Source organism: Mollisia scopiformis (genome assembly GCF_001500285.1).
Source record: "Mollisia scopiformis unplaced genomic scaffold LY89scaffold_32, whole genome shotgun sequence".
Classification (NCBI taxonomy): domain Eukaryota; kingdom Fungi; phylum Ascomycota; class Leotiomycetes; order Helotiales; family Mollisiaceae; genus Mollisia; species Mollisia scopiformis.
In genome coordinates, this window is record NW_017263612.1 from 640,011 (window position 1) to 658,951 (window position 18,941).

The 18,941-nt window shown below is 47.8% G+C and overlaps 5 protein-coding genes across 5 annotated transcripts; 2 read left to right on the forward strand and 3 right to left on the reverse strand.

Annotated features, from left to right (window-relative positions):
• Window positions 1-92: 92 nt before the first annotated feature.
• Window positions 93-4,237, forward strand: LY89DRAFT_599682 (uncharacterized protein; the record flags this gene model as incomplete). Its single annotated transcript, XM_018210110.1, has 4 exons — window positions 93-242; window positions 329-2,540; window positions 2,574-4,150; window positions 4,208-4,237. Coding segments are annotated over 4 exons (3,969 nt in total), but the record flags the coding sequence as incomplete, so codon positions are not given.
• A 2,790-nt stretch (window positions 4,238-7,027) lies between these two features.
• LY89DRAFT_764848 (uncharacterized protein) lies at window positions 7,028-7,807 on the forward strand (the record flags this gene model as incomplete). The annotated part of the gene is made up of 2 exons (XM_018221649.1): window positions 7,028-7,532; window positions 7,597-7,807. 2 exons carry the CDS (start codon window positions 7,028-7,030, stop codon window positions 7,734-7,736), a joined length of 645 nt encoding a protein of 214 aa, XP_018062982.1. The 3' UTR covers window positions 7,737-7,807.
• A 628-nt stretch (window positions 7,808-8,435) lies between these two features.
• Window positions 8,436-10,114, reverse strand: LY89DRAFT_788981 (cytochrome P450; the record flags this gene model as incomplete). Its single annotated transcript, XM_018223216.1, has 2 exons — window positions 9,701-10,114; window positions 8,436-9,653 (listed from the first exon to the last, which is right to left on the reverse strand). Exons 1-2 carry the CDS (start codon window positions 10,001-10,003, stop codon window positions 8,436-8,438), a joined length of 1,521 nt encoding a protein of 506 aa, XP_018062983.1. The 5' UTR covers window positions 10,004-10,114.
• Window positions 10,115-10,367: 253 nt separating this feature from the next.
• On the reverse strand, window positions 10,368-13,393 carry LY89DRAFT_691049 (MFS sugar transporter-like protein). The gene is made up of 9 exons (XM_018216224.1): window positions 12,942-13,393; window positions 12,831-12,887; window positions 12,525-12,735; window positions 12,394-12,472; window positions 11,953-12,294; window positions 11,383-11,870; window positions 10,969-11,334; window positions 10,764-10,921; window positions 10,368-10,712 (listed from the first exon to the last, which is right to left on the reverse strand). Exons 1-9 carry the CDS (start codon window positions 12,995-12,997, stop codon window positions 10,508-10,510), a joined length of 1,962 nt encoding a protein of 653 aa, XP_018062984.1. The 5' UTR covers window positions 12,998-13,393; the 3' UTR covers window positions 10,368-10,507.
• A 682-nt stretch (window positions 13,394-14,075) lies between these two features.
• On the reverse strand, window positions 14,076-17,174 carry LY89DRAFT_711641 (uncharacterized protein; the record flags this gene model as incomplete). The annotated part of the gene is made up of 6 exons (XM_018217915.1): window positions 14,076-14,790; window positions 14,841-15,553; window positions 15,601-16,083; window positions 16,129-16,206; window positions 16,257-16,744; window positions 17,094-17,174. 6 exons carry the CDS (start codon window positions 17,172-17,174, stop codon window positions 14,390-14,392), a joined length of 2,244 nt encoding a protein of 747 aa, XP_018062985.1. The 3' UTR covers window positions 14,076-14,389.
• Window positions 17,175-18,941: the final 1,767 nt, after the last annotated feature.

Genomic DNA, 18,941 nt, shown 5'->3' on the forward strand with positions numbered 1-18,941 from the left:
TATCTGAAGCTCTGTCTGGACATTAGGAAATATGGCGGATGAGATCGGAAATTTAGATGGGATTCAAACGCTGACTGACGGTTGTTGTAGCGGCGCCAAATCTGAACCTCACTCCAGAAGAGAAGCGCCTATTCGGACAGCTGTTTCGACAAGCCGATTCGGATAGTGTTGGTGTGGTGACTGGAGAGGTCGCTGTTAAATTCTTCGAGAAGACAAGGCTTGAGCCGCGTGTGCTAGGAGAGGTGTGTATATTCTGTCTGCGCCAACCACTGTCGCACTCCATATTGTCTTCAAAGTGCACATTGCTGATGCTTTTCTGTCTCTCTAGATATGGCAGATTGCGGATAAAGAAAATCGAGGCTTCCTCACACCTACGGGCTTTGGGGTAGTTTTGAGATTGATTGCGCACGCCCAAGCTGGAAGAGATCCCACTCCCGAGCTGGCACTGAAGCCTGGTCCCCTCCCCAAATTCGATGGCATAAGTGGCTCTGCTCCGGGCATGAGCCCTACGATTCAACCTCCTCCCGGCCCTCCGCCAAGCGCTTTACAACCACAAGCAAGCGGATCTGGTCCCATACGAGTTCCTCCGTTGACTCCGGAAAAAGCAGGCCAGTATGCAGCTTTGTTCGAGAAGTCAGGAGCTTCCAATGGAGTACTTCCAGGAGAGCAGGCAAGATCCATATTCGAACGCTCAGCTCTCCCAAATGAAATTCTGGGAAGGATATGGAATCTAGCGGACACGGAGCAGAAGGGCTCTCTTCAAGTCAACGAATTTGTGATCGCTATGCATCTGCTAGCATCATTCAAAGTGGGCGCTCTCCGCGCATTACCGAACGTACTTCCAGCAGGACTCTACGAAGCAGCAGCTCGGAGACCACCAAGTAGACAGTCTTCAGGGGCGGGAGCTATGTCAGCTATACCCCGGCAGTTTAGTGGTGCTCCTCGTACTGGTAGCCCTCTGAGCCGACCTGCATTTGCTCCGCCTCCACAGCAGTTCCCTCAAGCCTCGGGTTCCGCTGGAGATTGGGCTATCACGCCTGCTGACAAGGCAAAGTTCGACAATATCTACAATGGTTTGGATAGGACTAACAGAGGATTCATTACTGGGGACGAAGCAGTACCATTCTTCAGCGAATCAAAACTTCCAGAAGAAGCTTTGGCGTCAATCTGGGACCTCGCAGACATCAACTCTGCTGGACATCTGACGAGAGATGAGTTCGCAGTCGCCATGTATCTCATTCGACAGCAACGAGGGAAGCGAGATGGACGAGAGTCTTTACCTGCTACTTTGCCTCCTAACCTAATTCCACCAAGTATGCGAAATCAGGTACGGCCCGCTCCTCTTCCAACCGCTCCAGCTTTCGATGCCCCACAAACCATGCCCAAATCAGCAGCGGAAGATTTGTTTGGTCTGGATGCTCTCTCCTCTTCTCCAGGACCTGCTCCAGTCCAAGATCCTCAATCTACTGGTGGCTCAGGGTCCTTCGGTATCAATCGGCAGGTAACAGGTGATCCCTTTGGCGCCCCATTGACTCCAACATCACCTGCACAACTCTCTCCCCAGCATTCAACTCTTTTCAAGCCCTTTCTACCAACCTCGTCGTTTGGTCAAAGCATCACGCATCAAGGTACTGGAGGGTCGAATAGTTCAGGCCCATCTCTGCAGCGAAGCTTCCAGCCCCAGAGTTCTTCTGCTACCGAGGATTTACTAGGTGACAACGATCCCGAGATAAGCAAGAGGCTCACAAACGAGACGACCGAACTTGCAAACCTTTCTAATCAAGTTGGCAATTTGTCAAAGCAAATGCAAGATGTGCAAGGACAACGAGCAAGTTCACAGAACGAGTTGACCCAGGCGAGTACTCAAAAGCGTGAGTTTGAAACTCGCCTCGCCCAGCTACGCTCTCTCTACGAACAAGAAGTGAAGGATGTAAAAAGTTTGGAAGAGCGCCTTGCAGCATCCCGGGCCGAGACCAAGAAATTACAAACTGATATTGCCATGCTTGAAGGAACTTATGGAGACCTCCAGAACCAGCACCGCCAAATTGTTATAGCATTGCAGGCAGATCAACAGGAGAACGCCAACCTAAAGGAGCGGATGAGAGTTGTCAACGCCGAAATCACACAGATGAAACCGACGTTAGAGAAGCTCAGGTCAGATGCTCGTCAACAGAAGGGATTGGTTGCAATTAACAAGAAACAGCTTGCAACAAATGAAGGGGAAAGAGACAAGCTGAAGGCCGAGGCTGAAGATCTGAACAAGAGTATCAAGGAGGATACAGAGACACTTGCTGCGGCTGCAGCAGCTGCTAAAGTACAAAGCCCACCGCCCGCTGAGAGGTCTGCTGTTGTTAGCCCCGCCCCATCGACCATGAGCGCCAACAACCCATTCTTCCGTCGACATCCAAGTTCGGGCGATATTCCCACATCTCCCTTTAGTGCATCGCCTGCCGTCAATGATCGGTCCTTCGAGAATGTATTTGGACCTTCATTCGCCGCTGCTACTGAACCACCCCCAGCGACGAGCTTTAAATCAGAAGGTGCTCGGTCACCTTCAATCGGATCCGCATCAGCTCTTCCCGTTCGTCAACAAACGACTGGAGGCAGTGTGTTTCCTACTCCCTCTCCTCCTAACCAAACTAGTCGAGAAATAACTTCGACCAGTGAGCTACCACCGCCTCCGCCAGAATCAAGACAAATTAACTCTAGTTTTTTACCTTTTCCTTCACATGAAGATTCAGTGACATCTTCTCGGCAAGTTTCAGCACCGAACAGTAGATCTGGGGAAGACACTGGTGCTGATACTCCTACAAACTATATGGGTATGACACCAACAGGATCTTCAGCAGCAGGACCAACAGAAACTGCCAGAGCTGTATCGCCTAGTGTCGACCGTAAATCTAATGCTTCACCCGCTGGCCTTGAGCCACCTCAAGATGCAATTCCAGGTGCATTCCCTGGCGACTCTCACTCGAATATTGTGGCAACACCCACTGGCGGCAGTACTTTAAGTGAACAAGCCGCGGCTGATCCCTTCGCTCTAAATAAAGCCCCAGAGCGCACTGGCACTGCCAAGGACGACTTTGATGCTGCTTTTGCTGGCTTTGGTAATACTGCCAAAGCTCAAGAACGCTCCAATACTGGCAATTCGTCTGCATCTGGCTCCGCTAATGTTGCCGGGTTCAATAAGGAGTTCCCGCCAATCGCTGAATTAGAAAATGACGACGAAAGTGACAGCAACGACGAAGGGGGTGGCTTCGATGATGACTTCGCCCCAGCATCTCCTGGTCATGGGAGAAAACCTAGCGGGGATAAAGCTGTCACTGCCACACAACCAACTAGTACACTGAATGATACATTGGCTGTAAGACCTACGATCAACACGCAAGCTTCGGCACAAAGCATGGGAAGCAACCCACCACCTGCCAGTGCTCAAACCTCGCCACCTGCGTACAACAAAGCTGTATCTCCAGCTGACCAAGCTCAATCACAAGCACAGCAATATATCGGACTCCTACCTTCTCGCGAAGTGCCTACACCCACATCGCCAGAGCAAAATACAAGCACCGCTACCAGCTCAACACCATTTGGTGTTCCTCAAGTCTCATCACAGCCTGTCCCACCAGCTAAGATCCCTTTCGATGACGATTTCGACGACTTTGATGACTTGGAAGACGCCAAAGAAGGAAGTGCTGATGATGATTTTGCAAATATCTCTAATCATGAGCGCGGTGGCCTTGACGATTTCAATCCCATGTTCGATAGTCCTCCAGCTTCCAAGGGACAAGAACATTCAACACAAAGTAATGGATTCGGTACCAGCAATGCTTTCGGAGATTTCACTTCATCGCCTAGTACCACGCAGCCACCTTTGGCTACACAGGCAGTGAATGATAGCCATGATTGGGATGCTATTTTCGCTGGTCTTGATGAACCTGTACCAGCACCAGCCGAGGCACCAAAGACCGAGCCTGCACCGACAATGAATAATGGTACCTCCGCTGCTACCGCAGAGAGACCACAGATTGGTCGAGCTCTGACGGAAGCCGGTGTTCATGATGACCCCATCTTGAAGAACTTGACGGGAATGGGATATCCTAGGAATGATGCTTTAGCCGCGTTGGAGAAGTACGATTATAGTTTGGAAAGGGTAGGTTCTCCTCTGTTTTGATTTGGCGTTTCCTTGGTGCTGATGAGATGGTCGTAGGCTGCGAATTACCTTGCCAGTCAGTCATGAATTGTGGTTGGTGAAAGGGGAGGAGAGGGATGGTGTGATGGGTGAGATTGGTGAGGGGGTTCGAGATGTGCATAGTTTAATGAAGTGTATTCTGTGATGGCATCTTAGCAAGCAATGCATGTTCTGGTGTCACTTTTGTCACGGTGCAAATTTTGTGTTTCAGTCGTGTCGTATGGGTTTGAGGTTCATTTATCTTTGTAAGTGTCCTTTGTCCTTTTGGACGCAAGATCTTCCAAGTGGAGACCTTCTTTTAGCCAATTCTTTGTTGAATCATCGAGCAAGGTCTCATTGTCGAGGTGAATGATCAACATTGTTATTATCTAGAAGCTTGCACATTCGCCGTTGAATTGTTCTTGTCGTTGTGGAAGATAAATGGATGGCTTGGGTATCTTGGAATTTTAGAATATCACTTCCCTCACTTGATCACTTTCTGCTAGTTGCTATAATGATAAATCGTCATTGATTTCATATCCATTTGTATTGTCTGGGTTTGGTTGAGGACATAAAAGGAGTATGAAGACCTGCGACGCATTTATATTTGAGACTGGCAGAGTGTACCAAACGCGATCAGAACTTCGATGACCTTCAAGTCTGTATCAAGGCTATGAATCTATCGAGTGATGCTGATCTTAGGCTACCTGGGTAAGATCCAGTATTTTGTTCATCGAAGGCGTAACTAGCATCCAACCAAAGACGCAAAATCATGCCAACAATCGAACTTACTTCTTATGTTGTACACATTGTACGACTTGTACTGAGGACATGTCGCATCCCTAGATTCTGTCCTGTGACAGGCGTATGTCATTCCAAATGCAAACATTACTTCTAGCTTTTTAACCCTCTATTCACCGGTCTACGTCATCCCTCTCGTTACGCCAATTTCATTCATTTCTCCTTCTACCCGATTGAGTCAATTCACTATATCCAAAATCGCCTCAGGTTCTTCTGAATAGAGTCTCCAAATCGAAATATAAATAGACTCTTCACAACCGTACTTGGACTCATGCAATAGACTACCTATCATCTTGATCCCGAGCAAGCAGGTACCCGTCGTCTTTGGCACCGGGTCGGCTCCAATTCAGTCAGATTTTGCGGTTATACGAGGAGCTATAGGTACTGAGGATAATATTTTGTTTGTTGTTGTCATGTCTGTCAACTATTGTCATGATTTGAACTACAGTCAGATTATTTCAAGTTTAGACGAACGAGATATCCTGCCTGCCTCCGTTGTGCGGATCAGAATGGGTATTGGTTTAAGTGTTGTTGTCAAGATTGGTTTCATTGTCAACTGAAGAACGGGATTTGAGATACCTTATTTCCACCCATAACTAATGCAAAGATGTAATCGAGCAGAAGTTTTCATAGGCGCAATTGCATGGAGAATGGCAGATTGGACTTGAATCCGCTGGAGCTGACTTGTTTTTATTTCCCTGACGAAGAGCCGCACCTCCAGGTCATAGATCATCTTCTGGAACTTTTCTTGCTAGCAAAAAGTCGGAACTTCTGGTTCTTTTATATTCAACAAATTGGCGCCTCAGGCGAAAACAGACATGTTTGACTCTTGAACTTTCAGGTTGTGGAAAGAGGCTGGGAAATTTGGATCATATTCACTATTCTTTTGTGAGAGTGTCTACTCTTTCATAGGGCCTCAAGTGAATCGTTTCCGTAACGCTTTCGCGTCACTGTAAGAGCACGCTGAAATGCGTCGGCTTAAGGACGATAAATACTCCCCTTCCTGCAAGTGTTGAGAAACATATTAGAGAATAATTTCCAGTGGAACTCGACGAGGAGTTCTCGGAAAGAATAGCATTTTGCAAGTGGCACAAGCTTCGTGCAATGCACTTTCATTACAAAGATCGTAAAAGTTTGCGAAAAGCAAGACTAAGCTCATGATTACTGTCAAGAGATTAGCTGTTGTCAACATGATAATCGGATTTGAGACGGCAATGGAACCAATATTGACAACAGTAGTGGTTGAATTATACAGCTAAAGGCATTTTCTAATTTTAAAGTTAGGTTCCTGCTCCAAATGTCCCTTCTTTTTTGATGACTTTCGCTAGGGAAAAGTTGGGAATTGGTCTTCGAGCCAAACCCGCTTTTCACACCAAGTCACGCTGCTCACAGTCATAACTTCTCCTTGTAAAGATTTTGTAGAACACGAAAAAGCCTTATAAACGCATTAGCGTTACGAGAGTTCATACATTGCTTTGTCCACAGAGGTGAAGCAAAGTCGAAAAGGATTAGTGAATAAAAACAGCAAACAGGTTTCCTTCCAAATTCACACTGATTTTCGACACAGGTGAATTGAAGTCGAAAAGGCTTGGTGAATCAAACATTGCGAGTACGTTTCCTTCTTCTGATTTTTACGCTCTTGGATCCGTGCTATATAAATAGCCAACAACACGGCGTTGTTTCTTTCTACAAGCATTCGCAATGGAAGTGGCCTAATGCAGAGTCTCATCACCGTAAATAATACACGCCCGGGAGGTTTTGCTAGATGTTGCGAATTACTAGCTCATTTATTTGCCCCGAAGACTAGAGTTTCTGAGTTCTAATTTTGTCCTTGTCATGATAAAGTTCGTTGTCAACTTCTGTTAAGTCTCGTTGAGTTCGGATGGTGGTAGCAATTCAATCGGAATGTAACCACAAACGCCTCACATTCTTCACGCCCCAAATTCAACGTCTCCCATCCTGTCCCATCCAATATATCTCAATCCTCCCCCTTCCCAACCTCTTTCACTCCCACTAAAGAAACCACCAACGTCTCCTACCAACCACCAACAAAACAAAATGCACCACCACATCATCCTCCTCCTAACCCTAACAACCCTCTCCCTCTCCCTCCCACACTCTCTCCCCACCCACCACACCCAAACCTCAAAACTCACCTTCCGCCGCTCCTCAATCCACTTCCCATCCTCCTTCCGCTCCCTACTACCCTCCTCCTCTCACCCCCAAAAGCAAAAGAAAGACGAACAAGCCGGCACAACAGCCACGACGCTAACGAAACCCTTCTCCTTCACGATCTGGAATATCTTGCATCACCCCGAGAGCACGGTCGACGGCACCAGTGTAGGGGAGCCAGGGGAGGGACAACCGACGCTCGCTGAGTTGAGCATTTTTGTGGGTGGGGATGTACATGGGGAGAAGATGGTGAAGACGAAAAAGAGGGGGATCTGGGGATTTTTGAAAGGCAGGGAGGAGGTGGTGGAGAGGAAGAAGATAACAGGGAAGGGGATGTTTAAGAGGAAATTAAAGGGAGAGGGAGATGATACTAAGTACCGGGAGAAGAATCGTGAGTTTTTCTGCTGTGGTTTCTTATTGAGAAGGGATTTGCTAAGAATGATGGATATATGTAGCACATTCGGATGGCCATAAACATGGACATAAAGTTTCGGATACACAAGCAGTCGCTGCTCCGACGGCGCCGTTGAGGGTTAGTATGGAGCATTTTACGTCGTTTTTTTGGAACGGCGAGGGAGGGGGAGGGGGGAATTGAGAATCAGTTTCAGAAGTGGTTTGGGTGGGGAAGAAAGTGTGAAGTGGGGAGAGATTTGGGGTGGAGATGAGGAGAGGTTAGATGTATGTGGATGAGTGGTGGGGAGGGTGGGATAGTTGAAGGAGATTTGCTTTCTTGTATACGGATTTTTTCTTTCCTTCTTTTTAAGGGTGGTGTATTAAGGGTGTAATAGCTTTTAATGTGATTATTTAAGGATGGAGGCATTGGAAGCTTTTTCCAGGAAAGAAATTCATAATCATTTCTCATTCTTTTTGCTTCCTGCAGGTTTTCATTTTGGCATGAGCCAAAACTCAAGTAGTGCACCTTGAAGTTTTGGCGCCTACTAAAAGGGCCGGATTCGTCTCAAACGTTAGAAGAGTTGGTTCAGTTGGCGGTATACATGCTTGCTATTCGGTAAGTACTGGAGAGGCATTCTGTCGTTGGGCTTCGAGGCAACTCAAGATGAGTTGACTCGCGAGATCTGCGCATGTAGCGCATTCCACGCGAGAGGTGGGGTGGTAGAGGAGCAAGGAGAGAAATGCTTTACTGGAATTGATCCAGTAGCACCTCGGACTGAAGTTTTACAAAATACTTAATAGTTGGTGAACCTCACCCCTTTCTCAAGCGAGGACGAGTCTTTGTAGATATTCGGTAGCAATTTATATCTCTTCATCATATATCCACAACCCAACCCATCACTCACCTCTTCCCACCCCTCAAGAAAACCCTCCCCCTAAAACCCTGCTGCTTAACAAACCACCTATTCAGACTCCTCAACTCCTCCCCATCACCGCATCCCACCAGCTGAAAATCAAACCTCCTCACCAACTGCGGAATCAGCTTCCCAATCTCCAACAAACTAATATTCTTCCCAATACACGTCCGACTCCCCATCCCGAACCCCAAACTATATTTCTCGACCTCCGCACCCCTCCCTTGCTCCTCGAATTCGAGCCAGCGCTCTGGTCTCCATTCCTCTGCGTCCGCGCCGAAGATAGAGGGATTGCGGTGCGCGACCCAGGCGTTGATGCCTATCGTTGAACCACCGGGGAAGAAATGTCCAGCGAGAGTCGTTCCTTCCGCGGGAACGATGCGCGGCATGGTGAGGCCTGTCGCTGAGTGGATTCGGAGGGCTTCTTTGATCACTGCTTGTAAGTAAGGCAGCGATTGCGCTTCTTTGAACGTCACAGGATCCGAGATCTGGCCCTCCTTTTCGGCGTCGTCGATTTCAGTCCTTAGTTTCTCCCATGTCCTAGGGTGTTTGAGCAGGTTGTATAGGATGGCTGAGAGGGTTATAGCAGTAGTGTCTGAGCCGGCTCCGATGTTCGATTGGCACATTGTGATTAGATCCATTTTTGTCATTTTCTCTGGATCCGCTTCGTGGGCGAGGAGGATCTTCGTCATGATATCCGGTGGTCCTTCTCTGTTTTTACTTTCCGGGTTCTTGAGTTCTTTTTGTCGATTCTCGATTTGGCGTAACGTGTATCCGTATACGTATCCGTGGCCTCCGGTCATGGGTAGTCTGGAATACAGATATTGATGGATCCAGGGAAATACGCCTACGAAAGTCGAGTAGGAGCCGCGGTCGTCGATGGCTTTGAAGACGCCTTCTTTGTCTTCGCCTAGGTCGAGGAAGCCGAAGCGGGAGCCGAAGGTGATTTCGCCGATTACGTCGAAGGCGTAGCATTGGAGCCAGTGTTGCAAGTCGATTACCTGGGATGTGAGAGCGAGGGAATGTAGACGCGAGGTGAAGAGGGCGGAGCAGTTGTTTACGAAGGGTTCGTAGGTTATAAGTGCAGACATGCTGTAGAAAGAAGAGAACTTTCGTCGTTGCATGCTGTGACGGTGGGCATTTTGGTCGGAGAATAGAGAGGCTTTTGATGGATCGGGAGGCATCCATGCTGAGTACCATGGTGCCTAGTCTTTTGTCAGTAATTGTCCTTCTCTATCCTAAGAGAAACTACCTTGGAAAAGCCCTTCCCAAGACCGTAGACAATTCGAGCTCCCTCAACATCATCTAAACTATACTCCCCTGGTGCGATTCTCACCACGGCTCCATATTCCTTGTGTAGCTCGACATTCGTCCTTTCAAAATCTCCCTCGTATAACTTGCAGAAATACCACCATCTCGTGAAACGAGCTAGGTACGGACCAGGTACCGAGCGGAGAGGGTCGAGGATATAATTGAAGAGAAATAGGTAGAAGATATAAAGAAGAGGAAGGAGAAGAATAGATGTCGGAGACAGAGAAGTGAGTTGTGATATCATCTTGCAATTACAGTAGAACACAATGCTCGATTCATAGTCCAGAACGAGGAAGATAGTATTTAAAGGCCTCGTTGTCGGAACGTGGGTGAGCTCTCACCTCAGCCTTGCCCCTCACCGTAACGTTCAAGCGGGGAACTTCCATGTCGGCTCATCGGCCGAACTTGTTGTTTAACCACTCACCTCTAAGGCAATAAAGTCAAGCTTTACTAAACACAGCTACTTGCATAAAAAGACTGCCGAATGGCGGGGAAGCTCTCGGAAACAGAAATCGGCGAAGAGAGCGAGATCCAATGAGCAGTTTATCCGAGCCATTGAATACCGATTTTCGAGCGTCCGATATGTCCGACTTAGTTTTATATTTCATGTCGGTATATGGAAACGGTAGATATAATCAATCTTACTTTCAATCTAGATCATGAAGACAGCGAGAAACAAGAAAATGTCTAGCGCGTACACATAGACGAACTCATGTCCAAACACCAACTCCACGCTTCCCAAGCAAAATCAAAAATTCATCCTCGCATGGCTAGCAGATGTCTGCGAAAGCGTCTGTTTACCGGGCAACAATTCGATCCCTCTCAACCGTGCCCGAGCTCTATCAATCTCGCAGATTTGATCGATCCGTGCTTGGCCTGTTGGCCAGTCGAAATGATATAGAGGTTCGAGAGTGGGACCTTTTCTCATGAGGATGTAGCGTTTGATCCACCATCTGCGACTTTTGTTAGTCTGTGATTGACAAGAGAGAGAGAAATGCCCTTACGGAAGTGCTTTTGTGATTTGATAATGCATGTGTTTCCGAGTAGGGACGGCGAATACATAATCTAGTTCTTCGAGAGTGCGTTGTTTGGTTTCTGGAACCCAGAGGAAGATCATGCAGAATGCTAGGACGTTGAGTCCAGCGTAGAAAGAGAAGGCACCCTAAAGTTGGTTAGCAACTAAGATGTCTTTGCAAATGATCTACTTACCACAATGCCCATCGCATCCAACATCATTGGCAGAGTGATTCCCAGAACAGCAGCCCAGAAGAGGTTTGTTGCCACGGCCCAACCCATACCCACTTCACGATGAGAAAGTGGAAAGACCTCAGCGGAGTACGTGAAAGGGACCGGACCTTCGCCTGGGCTATAGAATGCGCCGAAGACGTAGATGAAGAAGGCCATTAACCCAACATGCACCTCTTTATTCGACGGTGGAATAAGCGAGCATAATGCAACTGCTAGTAGACTCCATGCCATGTTCGGAAACGTGAAGAGCAAGAGACTTCGACGTCCATATGTGTCGATAGTCCATATAGCTGGCCAGGCAAAGATGAAGTTCGTGAGTCCGAATCCCTGAATTTAGTCAGCTCATTTTCCTCGCAAGGATATTAAGTGACATACAAACGAAGCCCAAAGAGCTTGAAATTGACTCGTCCCCGCTCTCACAAAGACATTCGACGAGTAGAATGCAATGACGTTAATCCCACACATCTGCTGAGCCATCATAACCGTAAATGCCGCTAACGTCGCCCTCCTCAACCTCGGAATACTAAACAACTCAATGAATCTCTTCATGTAGGTATGCTGCCCAATAATCTCGGCCTCAAGCTCCAACTGTGCATGGATATAATACAAATCTCTCGCAGCCTGAACAGGTGTATTCCGTAATCGGAGAAGGGATTTGTATGCATCTTGGTAGAGACCTTTCTTCATGTACCATCTTGGAGATTCGGGACAGAGATAGACGAAGAGGACAAGAGGGACGGCGGGAATGAATGCAGAGCCAAGTTGCAGACGCCAGGAGATGGAGGGTACTTTAGCGACGATGAGGTTGGCAGAGAAGCCGAGGAAGATTCCAAATGCTGTCCACATTTGCCAACTCATTACCACTGGAGGAAGTTAGCTTGCACCTTGCAGAAAGCTCCAAGTTCTCGTTCGGCTAAAGTGGGTCTGAGAAAAAGGGGTCCTTACAAGCTCCTCTTATACTCGCAGGACTATTCTCCGCCGCATATATCGGTATAGTAGATGCCTTTGCACCCATTCCAATCCCCAACAATATTCGACAGACAAGTAACTGCGGCCACGTCTTAGTGAAAGCTGATCCCAGTACCGACCACAGACAAAAGTTCCCCGAGACGAATATAGCTCCTCTTCGTCCCAGATATTTGTTCAATGGATCCGAAAGCCAACAGCCAAGGAACGCTGATCCGACATATGGCGCGGCATTGATCAGTCCGACGAGAAACGAATCGCGAGTCGAGGTAGAGGCTATCCCGAAAGCTTCAGGAAAAGTGAGGTTTGCGCCATTAGATCCTGTTGAATGTCAGTTCCAAGCACAATACTTCCACCCAGCCCAAAGTCCCAACCACATCCCCACAACCTCACACCCAAAAGTCAAGAAGAACTACCCACCAGTCTGATCCCATCCCTGCACCGCAGCACCCACCGAACAACTAATAATAGTCAAATAAAGACTCAGCGGCTGCCTCCACTATCCCAACGTCAGCCTCCAACCCATCTAATCCCTAGCCATGTATTCTCACCTTATGCAACACCTCATCCCGCAAGGCCTCCACCTCCTCCTCACCCAGGGCCTCCTCCCCCTCAATATCCTCATAATTCTCGGGGTCCCTCGCAACCAGTGCCCCCTTCCTTAACATCGGCAGTACATCCACCAATCCCCGCCTCTGCGCAAAGTCCTCTACATCGCGGAGCAGGGTCGCGGGCGAGATGCCATGGAGGGGGTTTTGTATCCTGTTACCATTAATCATCTACATTTATCTACCAAGAAAGGAAGAAAAGGAAGAAAAGGAAGAAAAGGAAGAAAAGGAAGAAAAGGAAAGACATACCTCCCCTCAAGATTGAGATTCAAATCCACCGCCTCAGGCCTCCCATCGAACTTTTCCCTGCGAAAAGAGACGTCAATTTACTACCCCACTACCAAACCAGAGATATGATACCGTTCGTAGGAAATCCGATCAACATGCACAGCGTCCGCTTTATTAGCATCCCTCATCTTCCATCATCATTCAGAAAGAAAGAAGAATAAAGGTAGCGTGAGAATCGAACCGGGCAAAGCGGGGGAGCGCGCATGGTTTATAGCTACAGTATTACAGGATTGAAGAAATGTGGCTTGCAGGGGTGGGGACGCCTCTTTTCAGTAAGTTGGTCTTGTGCGATGTGCCACCGTTTTCTGTCGGGCGGGACAGAGGAAGGAAGGAAGGTAGGGAAGGTGGGCTGGGAATGGTTTTCTGTTCAGTGGTGGGGTGGTGAGACCCTGTTGATCTTAGTGCTGTCATACTTGAATGTTTTGTTTGCTTGGGATGGGAGGGGATGGAAGGGCGGTCTAGAGTGGGTGAAACTTTAGCAATGGACAGCTTTCTTTCCAGAAACATAGTCCAATTATTCTTCAACATAATCAATTGCATCTTGGAAATTGGAAAGGGAGAATGGCAGCTGTCAGAATCGTCCGATATTAAGACATGGGGACCCCAGAGTGTTGGTCCACTGGAAAAGTTCGGCTGGTTCCGGATCGACATTTTGGAGTGAGAAATGGTTGGGTTTGAGAAGGACATTTGCAAATGTGTTCAACAGCAACATCATGAGAAGGTAATTGTCAGACTAGAGGTCCAAACACCCACACGGCCCTATGGGGGCTTCAAAGAGGACGCAAAGAAAGCCAAGAAGTCCCGAGCCCCTAACAGAGGTATCTGGGAGAGAAGATCCAAAGAAGTTCGAGTCATAGGCAGAGCGAGAGACCGTCGAACTATCAATCTTGAAGTGCACCCAGGTCGCTATGGAAAAAATGGCGGCATGCTACGAGAAGGCTTGCAATGGTTCCATGGCCTCCAGAAGTTGACAGTCGAAAGAGGTCGGCATGTTTCTTAGAAAACTACATACACAACTTGATATGAACGAGAGTCGGAAGAGAGGATATATTAGCTGCGAGATATATCCAAGGAAGTCGAATATTGGCATATTCTACTCGAAGGTCATGTTGAAGCGCTCGTACGCGATGAAGATCGATGGCTTAGCCAGCAATCAGAACATACCACCTCATAAGAAGGGTCAGCGTGGATTTCTCAATTGATATTGTTGACCTTTGCTACAATTGTTAAATTTATGCTATCTCTGCGTTGCCTCGATATTAGGTACAATCTGGCTAGAACAGAGATCATCATACCCATAGACGCTCTGATCAAGACGGACATTCACACCCTCAAATTGTTCATCCGATGTTCAGAGCATTGGACCCTTAAAGATGTACATTCAATCTACCAATATCCAAGCTCAGCTTGACAGGACTAATTCATCAGTCAAGTTTGAAGAGAGCACCTGTACGCCCGCTTTCTATCGATATGCCCAGATCTATTCATGGCTTGCGAGTCAAGCCAGCAATGCTTGTGTATTATACATTGCCATCCTCATCTTCGTCCTGGTCTAGAGGCTTGTATTTTCCGCTCTTAATGCTTCCCTCCTCTCCTTTGTTTTTGTTAACCATGCGAGAAATCCAACCACCGACTCCCTCGCTCGTCGAATCCTCGTCTCCATATTGTGGTTTTCCGTTCTTGATGTTCACATGTGGTGGATCGATGTCCAGTCCTGGAATGGCGTTTGAGGGTCCGAGGCCGCCATTCATCTGTCCTACGATTCCTCGTCGAAGATCCATTGATGGAACTGGTGACCCTCCCATTAGGGAGCCAGTCTCAGCTCGAGTTGCTGGTGTTGGCATAGCTGTCGTAGCATCACCAAAAAGCGTGTCCATATCCTCTAATCTTACACCAGCCGTCTCGGGATATATGAAATATACTGTGAAATGGTAAGTTGGGATGAAAATCAAGCTGGCAGGAATCACATACCAACTATGAAACTCGTAGCACAGAAAAATGCGTGCACGAGGTAAAGACGCCATGTAATCCACTCTTGTAACACAGGTGTCATCTCTCCAACGAGCCAGTTGAAAGCCCAATTAGTTGCCGTTGACAGACTGGCACCCTTTGAACGAATGCTCAGAGGTAGAATCTCAGGTGGGTAGAGCCAAGGAATAGGTCCCCAACTGTATCCAAATGCGGCGTTGTATATCATGACGAATATGACAACCAGTGTAGGCGTGATTTTAACATCGAGATATAAGAAGTACGAGATTAGTGACAGAGAAATGACCATAGCAACAGCACCGCTAAGCAGAATGAAGCGACGACCCCACCTGTCAACAAGATACCATGGTGGTACTGAGGACATAAGATACGTTATAGCGTTTATACCGGTCATCAGAATTGCTGATCGTCCAACCCAGCCGGCAGATTCGAAGACATAAGGCGCATAGTAAGAAATGACGTTGATACCATTGAGCTGAGCAAAAGCTTGAGCGGACATGGCGATAAAGACTCGAGTACGGTATCGTCGGAACATATCTCGGTAAGACTTTTCACCTTCTTGTCTTTGCAGTAAGACATCCATTTTAATTTCGCGGTATTCGTCACGGGCTTTGGCATTGTGAATGTCACCACCTCCGTAAAGATTGGCTATCACAACAATACCTTCTTCATCATGGTCATTGTCCAAGAGCCATCTGTTTGGTCAGCAATTGAAGTTTCCGAGAAGTGCGGAAAAATATACCTTGGTGATTCGACAATGACCAAACTTCCGAACCCTAGCAGAGCTCCCATAACACATTGCATCAACAAAGGAATTCTCCACGAATAGTTGCTGTTGATGTAGCTGCAAAAGTAATCCACCCAGACAGAAGTAGCATATCCTGTGATATTGCCCGTGAACTCGATACACGCCAACTTGCCGCGGTTGTGTGGAGGTGAAATTTCGGACTGATAGACAGGGACAATTGTTGAAAGCATGCCAACACCAACACCTGCAATGATTCTACCCAATAGCATCATTGGCATGCCATTCGCGAAACTCTGTAAAGCACCGCCGGTAAAGAATATGCAAGAGCCATAGAATATAGTTCTCCGTCGGCCGATAATATCACCTACTCGTCCTACCACCAGTGAAGAACAGAAAGCTCCAATTTCGAGAATCGCTACCATAGTCCCCACTTCGGCTCGTGTGGGCTGATTGAAGTAATCTTTGAAGAATGGGCCCCTATCGGCTGTTAGACAGGCTCGTGAACGTGGAAAACGGTCTTACGTGATGATGCCCGACATCACACCTTGATCGTATCCAAAGAGAAACACACCTAAGGATACAAATACACTGGTAAAGTATCTAAAAGGCAATTAGCTTATGGTCGAAAGTATTTTTGCCATGCTGCCTACACCAAGGGCTTGCCGGTCAGGCCATGCATCTGCCTTTCCCCTCCAGACATGATGGCGGCTAGGATATGCTCTACTCGTGAGATATAGCGTGGAGCCGGTTCTGGAATTCGAATATCCTCTTTAACGACTCCACGATTGTGTTTTTCTTCCTCGGTATCGTCCTCAGGGTCTTCTTGATAGCGAACCTGCTTCTGCCGGGGGGTCCGTCTCGAAGAACCACCAAACACCTGTTCTTCTAACGAGGCTCGTAACTTGCTGTGTAATGGGTCCTCGGCGTCTATCTGTAGACCAAGATCGCCGTCGTCCCAGGAGAATTCAGAGCCAGGTGAGGAGGACCTGGATAGAGATGACCGGCGGCCCTGCTTTTCGTTGGAGCCCAGCAGAGCAGCTGAATCGGAATTCGATGCTTGGGTAGATAAGGTTCGAAGTGGGATATTAGCAGGGAGCCGTCGGGGAGTCTTTGAGGGAGGAATATTGAAAGAGTAGGACTGTTAGCAGAGTCCTAATCTGCTGCGTTGGAAAATATCGGGGAAGCTGGAGAAAGGGTGGGCGTGACCAATGAGTTGGTTGAAGGAAACTAATGCTGGGACCAAGAAAACCCTTAAGTGAAGAATTGTGGATCATGCATGAAGGTGGTATGTGAGTGGTACTCGAGCATCACATGCAGGGCGGCGTGAATAGATGGCAGACGGGGAGTGGAATGGAAAATGCAGAGGCAGAGGCAGAAGTCAGTCAGGTCAAGCTGGCGGAGAGAGGTTGCATTGCAGTGCAGGAGCGTCATCGGGGACAGGAGAACAGGGGACTTTTTGGCGACCGGATGGCTTCCACGTGACCGACGGGACTCCACCACAGCCCCATTCTGCTGCCAACTTGCGAGTTGTTGGCGTTCCGTCTATTTGCCTTTGGGAAGATAAGCATTGCTTCTTCTCCATGAAGAGGTCTGGCCTTGAGTTGTCTCGACTGATAACGATGCATGCAAGCGATGTTGTGGTGGCAAAAATGGAGAGACCGCAACGATTGTTGAGAACTCTGCTTCTTCTTCCAATGGCTCATGATGCTGACAGTGCGGATCGCAACATCGTATTTCCCAAGACATTTGTTGCACAACTGCAAGACATTTGACATCACATCACAGGATATACCTCGGGTCGTTCATGGCGAAGCAGCTGTGCTTGTCACGTTGACTGATTGCACCTGATCAGTTGCCAGCGACAGAATCAGAATCAGAGTCAGGGATATCTAAGGGGGTCACGATGGAGTAGAGACGAAAAGTGGTTCAGTGCAGAGATGAAAATAACTTTGTTGTGTTTTTGGGGTAGTTCAGCCGCAAAATATATATTAGATGGCAATAATATTTTGGGCAATGAGCGAGGTCTAGAAACTTTGCGAAGTTCGACATCACAAGAACTAAACTACATTTTCCAGCCGCAGAGGAGCATCAGTTCGGCGACCTTCCTTCACGAGGCTATTTGAACTCTTTCATTCCAAGAACATTATATGTCTCTCCGTTTCTAAGTACGAATTGTCTCAACATCTGCGGAATATCCGTCGAAAGAACACGCGGAGAAGCAATATATCAATACTTCACATGGTTCCTTTCCAAGAGTCTCCCTGGTCGGTTCTGAAAATTCTCTCTCATGACCACTCATATCCAGTGATGTGACCAGACTTTTTCGTTGCTGTGCACAAGTTTATGCCTTTTTCCATCGCATCTGGTGATAGCCCGAATTTTTATATACCTACGTGCATCTTCAATTCGTCTTCGCTTCAACGCTCATGTGAGGGGATACAGCCTGAATCAAGCGGCAGTGCCCGCCTCGTCAGCTCAAAGTACCTGTGTAGCCTGTTGAAGTATTACAAGCAGCCGCATTCGGTTGCGATTCATTTTGCCCATTGTATCGCCTGGGGGTTGCCCTGGTGTTCTAGAACTATTCTTATCCTGGTATATCTCGTATCGTCAAGGATCTTTGCAGAGAGGAGCCATACAGAAAGCAAGAATGGCCAATACAAGGGAAGCCATCCAACTCGGCCTGCATATCAAGGAAACATTCACGATAGGACACGATTGCTCAATGGGTTTAATCCTGAAGCTCTCGAGAAAAGGCCTAAAGTGGAGTCGCGAATGGACACAAGATCTTACCACGATTCTACAGATGTTCTGCCCTCTTCCCCTCTTTACTAAGGGGTTTCTGTGTCTCATTTACAGCCTCATGCCGCATTGAGAACAAAATTTCCCAATCTCGTCATCATTCATCATCTTCCCCTCGTCCCGCGGCGATAGATTCAGGCAATCCTTGCGGCCGGTCCCTTCTGGAGGCTGCACCATCTGGTGGAGTGGAGGCGATCCCGACAGAAATCTGGGATGAGGTTGTGGCGCTTGCAGAATCTCAAACACAAGACTACGCGGAGGCTGTGCAATTACTCCGTAATAAGAGCAGAAAAGTGCCGCGGAGGCCGTTTGCCGTACGATGTTTGCTGTCGGATTCGAGGCTGGGTCGAGGTCGAGGTCGATACCGCGACAAATACTTTCCCTGTGTCAGCAGCTTAAATAAAACAAAAATATTCTTCTCCTGTCTCTTTTTCTCGCATGGCATGAAAGCGCTTCGTCAAACCATGCTCTGATATACGGCATGCCTGCAAACATCGCGGAGCATCATGAAGACTTGCCCAACCCAGATTGGCTAA

Bases quoted from the DNA above. Each gene is read 5' to 3' on its own strand.
- LY89DRAFT_691049 (XM_018216224.1), bottom strand. From the start codon at position 12,997: ATGAGGGATGCTAATAAAGCGGACGCTGTGCATGTTGATCGGATTTCC. The intron at 12,736-12,830 runs GTATGTCTTTCC...TAATGGTAACAG, and splicing joins AATCTCAATCTTGAGGGGAG to GATACAAAACCCCCTCCATG. The intron at 12,295-12,393 runs GTGGGTAGTTCT...GACATTCAACAG, and splicing joins GCAGGGATGGGATCAGACTG to GATCTAATGGCGCAAACCTC.